The 5,986-nt window shown below is 42.1% G+C and overlaps 1 protein-coding gene across 1 annotated transcript; it reads left to right on the top strand.

The window, feature by feature from the left end:
* Positions 1-2,896: 2,896 nt before the first annotated feature.
* Positions 2,897-5,689, top strand: RPL37A (ribosomal protein L37a). Its single transcript, XM_063102829.1, has 4 exons — positions 2,897-2,953; positions 3,309-3,437; positions 4,047-4,129; positions 5,562-5,689. The coding sequence occupies exons 1-4, from the start codon at positions 2,951-2,953 to the stop codon at positions 5,623-5,625; spliced, it is 279 nt and encodes a 92-aa protein (XP_062958899.1). The 5' UTR covers positions 2,897-2,950; the 3' UTR covers positions 5,626-5,689.
* The last annotated feature ends 297 nt before the right edge of the window (positions 5,690-5,986 follow it).

The raw sequence follows: 5,986 nt of genomic DNA on the forward strand, positions 1-5,986 counted from the left end.
AGTTCTGTTCCCCTCCTTGGAGGGCAGAGTATCCACATCAATTATTTTGAATTCTTCTGCAAGAGAGATTTGCCTCTTCCCCCTTATTTATTTATTTATTTATTCCATCATTTATATCAGCATGGACTCAGGGATATTTATTTTATACTTTAGGTTATAAGTCAATATTACTATATTTGTTGCTCAACTTTTTTCAGCTTTGGTCATTGGGAATTCTTTCGTCTGGCTCCTGTGTCTCTGACATACCCTGTCAATGAAGGGTTGTCTGGTTTTTTTGAACATTTTCTTACTTTCTGGCTCTACAAGATGCTCCAGGCTCATCTTGCATATTTCCTGCCATAGTCACAGAGTCAGTCACTTCTCCAAGGAGCCCTCGTTCCTTCTATTGAAGAATGGTATTAGAAACCAAGATCTGGGTGCTAGGTATACTTCTTGCCACTATGGGTGTTTGGTGGGTTTTTTTTGTGTGTGGTAATTTTTTCAGATTAAAAAAACATGCTCATTATAAAGGATAACTAGAAAATGCAGAAATGTATACAGACAAAAATGAATTTAACAATTCCCACTATTCACCACCACAAAAAAGTAGAGTTTTTGCTTTTTCTCCTCCTTGAATTTATCCAGCCAGAGCTGGAGTAACAGATTGGGGAGGATAAAGAGAGAACTACTTTTATTCCACAAAAATGTACAGGATGGTGATAACACAAATTGAATGGTCAGTCACTGCTCAATGAAACCCAAAGTCTGGAAGCTCTTCCTGGAACCATAGAAGGTAAGAATTGGACGTGACCTTGGAGATCATCTGGCCCAGCCCCTCATTGTAAATAAAGATGGGGACTGCTGGGTGTCATGGAGGTGGTTCTCTATGCAGGGACTGTGGCTCACCCAACCACAGGGTAGTTACAGAGCCTGGCCTGGACTAAGTACTGAGGACCAGATTCTAAGTCAAGTACATTTTCTACTATGCTTTTGTTCTTGTTTTTGTTTTCTTTTTGGCAGCTGGCCAGTATGGAGATCCAAATTCTTTACTTTGATGTTATATACTATGCTTTTTCAGTGCACTAAATATTATGACTTGAAGGAGTACAAGCCAATAATTACAAGAACCGACTTTGGGGTCAGACAGTCCTGGATTCAAGTTCCAGTTCTACCACCTATTGCTGTGTGATATTGGGTGAGGTTCTTAACTTCTCTGAGCCTTAGTTTCTTCATCTGGAATAATAATAGCAATAGTTATAATTGCATATTGTTTACTATGTTCCAGGCAATGTGGCAAACACTTCTCATGCATTTAATTCATTGGTTCTTCACAACAGCTTCCTGACGTAGGTATTATAATTACCCAGATTTTGCAGTTCAGAAACCACATACAGAAAAGTATAATGACTTGTCAGAGGTCCCACAGCTGGTACGTAGCAGAGCTCTGCTTTGAGCCCAATCTGATACCAGAGCTTATGTTCCTAACCATTACATGAGACTTCCTCTCTTTACCTTAATTATGAAGATAATAATCTTTCCTATCCTAAAGGATCATAATGAAAATGAAATGAGAATATCCCTATGAAAACTCAGACAGTGCCTATCATATATTACTTTCAACCATGCCAGCTGGCATTATTATCACCACTTCTGCTGCCCATGAGCACCAGTGATTCCTGCAGGACTGTCTTCAAATCATGAAGGATTCAGATTGCAACCATATGAAGTGTGTGGCTGCTTGCAAGGTGCTTTAATATAATTGTGAGGAAAAGTGAACACGAGGAATTATTTGAGACCGTTAATACTACACTTTGTGAACTGAAGCTACTTGTTACCAGAGTTCTAATAGGAAACATGGCCAGGTAATCCCACTATGCCTTTAAGTCCTCCTGGTCTTTCCTGGTCCTTAAATCATGGATTCTCTCACACACTCTTATTCCAATAATTCTCTGAGCTTCCTCTTCTCTGGCCTGACGATTCCCTGAGAAAAGGCAGCAAAACTTTCTATTTCAGGTTCTACATGAAGAAATAATGTGGGTAGTCACGGAACATACCCTTCACTTCCTGGCCTTAACCAGGAACCTGGCTCTGCCCTGAAAATCCCTTTGAGAGAGCTGGAAGGATAGATAACAGAATGGTTAGTGAGTGAGATGCTGCAATTTAAAGTTTCAAGGCCTGGACCAGGAACCTGCGTGACAGCCTGGGATGTGGCGATGGGAGTGGGTTCTGATTGAAGCGGCAGTGGAATGAATGGCCGTCAGAACTGAAGAGATCCAGAGAGAAGCCAGAAGATCAAACTCCATAGTGGCTGTAAACTCCTGCCCAGCCTCCGAAGCTCAGACTTTCTTCAGGGAATATCAGGCTTTTCTGTATTAGGCTCGGGTGGAACCATCTTCTTTCCCTTCAGATCTCTGATCAGTTTGAAATTTTACATCTCCTTACTGAGGCCATAACTGTCTCCTGGCTGGACTGCAACTTGTTGTGAGAGAGGAGGCTGGATTTTAGTTACCACTATCGCCAGCATCCCACACAGGGCCCGCGGCTTTCGGAAAGTACAGTATAATGTAGCGGAGAAAGCAATAGGATTTGGAGTCACAAGGTAAGATCTAAGCACTTCTTTAAGGCAAGTGCCAGTAAGCAAGTCACTTAAAATCTGTTTCCCTGTGCATGAAATGGAGGAATTGCAGGATTTTGTGATATACTTAACATAATGTGGATGTGATTCTGCTACAGTTGTCTGTTGCTACAGTTTGTGAATCAGGGTAAACCTGTCGGACAGGTTTCTTGCCACCCAAACGCTGCCCAGGCGGGCGCCGGGAGGACTCCAGGTGGAGTGAACAGCGAAGAAATCTCCGCACCATAGAGCTGAGTTCCTAGCTAGGCCCCCGCTCGCCACTTCCGCTCGTTGCCCAAAACCGCGCCTGCGCACTGCGTCTCTTCCTCTCTGGGCTCGGGCCTGGTTCGCGGCGCTATGGTGAGTGTCGGTCCCTGTGCGGCCTAGATTTCTATCCGCTCGCATCTGTCCGTTTCTTGGCTTCTTCGGCCGCATTTCTGCTCGGCTTCCCTGTCCCGTGTGCTTCCGCGTCTCTGCGCCCTCTCAGCGTCGCGAGACACCACTCTTGTACGCAGCCCGAGGCGGAGGGGAGGGGGCGACTTGGCGCGGTATCCCGGCGCCTTCCGAGCACGGGGCCCGCCCTGGGCGCTGGTTTTACCCGGTTGCATGTGGGGGACGGTAGTTACAGCGGGATCTCCGTGGAGGAACGGTGTGTGGAGGCGCCGGGACCTGGATCCCAACTCTTAAGTGTCGCTGCCGTCCCTTCTCTGAACAGGCTAAACGCACCAAGAAGGTCGGAATCGTTGGTAAATACGGGACACGCTATGGTGCCTCCCTGCGGAAAATGGTGAAGAAGATTGAAATCAGCCAGCACGCCAAGTATACTTGCTCCTTTTGTGGCAAAGTAAGTGGTCTCTGGTGGGGGGAGAGAGGGGCAGCAGGTTTCCTTCCCTGGCGACCTCGTCTCTGTAAGTGGTTTATAAACGGTGTGCTGGTGAACGACTAGAATTGCGCATACTGTTGATTACCAGCTGTGGGACGGTAACTTTAGATTTTGCGAAACGTTTCTCATTTAAAGAAAATCACTTAAAAACTAAAGGGTCATAAAAAAGAAATTATTCGGCAGAGAGCCCCAGCCTAAGCCAAACCTGCTTTGTGGAAAATGATTCGGTAAGTTTTGTCTAGTGATGTTACTGCACCAACTCCCAAGACGTTTAGTCTGTGCATCTGGTAACATTCTTTTTGTATTGCTGGAGATATTTGTGTAATAAACGTTTGACTGTTTACTGTATGCAAAAGTACTGCATTACAGCAGTCCTTGTTTTTGTTTTATGGGGGGAGGTGATTTTTCACATAATGAAGAATTCCAATTTTGCCCTAGTGAACTTAAGGGGATTGACCACGACCTCATGAAATACACCAGCTTTGGTTTTCTTATGTAGCTTGGACTCTTGGATTCTTGTAGGGTAAGACTAGTATTTGGTTCATGATAGAAATGGGTTCTCTTTTATAGACCAAGATGAAGAGACGAGCAGTAGGGATCTGGCACTGTGGTTCCTGCATGAAGACAGTAGCTGGTGGTGCCTGGACCTACAAGTAAGTCCATTTCTTTGTGGTATTTGGAAGTGTGGACCACATAGGGCCAAATTCCAGGTTTGACCCTGGATGTGCTAGTTTTAACTCAAACAGGACTGTGAAAATAAGGTGCTTTTGTGTTTTCAGGACTCTTGAGTTAATGGTTTTTTTTTCATTTATTCTAAGAATAGACGGGAAACTACTGAAATAAAGTTGGAAGTCTGATTCACATATTACTTTAGCATTTCGTAGTCCTTGGATCACCATTGTGAACGTTATCATGATATTGTGGAGGTCCATTAGTACAAACTAAATTTGTACAGAACCTTGATTTGCATTGTAAGTTGTTTTTATAAAAATTAATAAAGAGGTCAGTTAGCTTAAAACTGTATTAGGAAATTTGAGGCCATCTGGACCACTGCACTTTTGTCATTAGATACAATATTGGTTGGACTTCTTTAGCTTTGTGACCCTGACAGGGCCAGGTGATACTCCTGAGATAAACCTATCTATACTGGTTATTGCTTGCTGTGACTCTTCAGTTTATCCATTTGTGGAAATTAAAGGCAGCCCTGAAGGCCTCTAATATTGGAATTCATTGCTGACGCTGAAGTCAGAGCTGTTCTTCTCTAGCCAGTGTCTAGATCTCTGCTGTCCAATACTCTAGCCACGTATACGAAATATGGCTAGTGTGAATAAAGAATTGAATTTTTAAATTTTAGTTAATTTAAACTTAAACTGAAGCAGCATGAAACATTGGAAGAATTTGAAGTGATAATGTGCTTAATATGTAAGCACCTTGGGCTTTTATGAGGGCAGAAGGGAAAACGGACTAGGGAACTGTCTTGGGTTTGATAGTAAAGTGAGCTAGCATTCATATACCCACCAGGTGGGATGGTTATGTGTTTTTCAAGTATAGTTCCTGAATTTTGTGGTAAAACTTTTTGTAGTCATTTTAATAACTGTCTTTTTAAAAGGTTTTAAGTCTGCTCTGTTGTCTTCAACATTGTTTTCTTGTTAGTTCTCTCTGTACCACCTTTTAACTTAATAGTTTCTTCTAACAGTCTGTCTGTTCCATTTTGATGAGTTTAGGTTGGTCTCTTGCAACCATTGCTCTTTTTATGTATACATATGTACACTCTTGTCTGAGAAGTAAGATGCATGAGATTGCCTGTCTAATTCTGCAGGAACCTGAAAACATGGCTCTCAAAGGATGCCATCATGTATAGTTTAGGAGCCACTAATTTCTGAGCAATAGTCTAATGTTGGTTGAATCTCTGAATTAACTGCAGCAAAGTATTGATAGAGGAGTCTGTCTCAATAATTCTTTCCAGAAATTTGGAACGAGACTTTAACATTAAGATGGTAACATAAAAATGAGGCAGATTTACTTATTTGCGATTTCATATGTTAACTTGATTAATTATGTTGGAAACTGAATTTTTCTTTCCAGCACCACTTCTGCTGTCACGGTAAAGTCCGCCATCAGAAGACTGAAGGAATTGAAAGACCAGTAGAGGCTCTACCATTTGAGACATCACTAGCCTGTAATAAATGGGTTAATTTATATAACAAAATTGATTTGGTATCTTGTTAATTCTATTAATTCGACATCCTGATTAACATTGCATTAATATTGCTTTTTCGAAAGAGAAATCAAAGTTCCTCCAGTTTGTATTGGAAAAGCATGCTAAGATGTGTTATTGGAATCTAAGTCTTCTTCCCCCCCCCCCCCCAGCAGTTAAATGATATGATATGGCATAAGAATATATGTGTTACAGGTTAGGTATGTGTCTTAGCTTTTTAAAGTCTCTTCTTGCCAGTTTGACATTTCTGCGATAGATTGGTACAAAATTTTGCTTTAAGTTGCAGTTAATT

This window comes from Cynocephalus volans, chromosome 1 (genome assembly GCF_027409185.1).
Source record: "Cynocephalus volans isolate mCynVol1 chromosome 1, mCynVol1.pri, whole genome shotgun sequence".
Classification (NCBI taxonomy): Eukaryota; Metazoa; Chordata; class Mammalia; order Dermoptera; family Cynocephalidae; genus Cynocephalus; species Cynocephalus volans.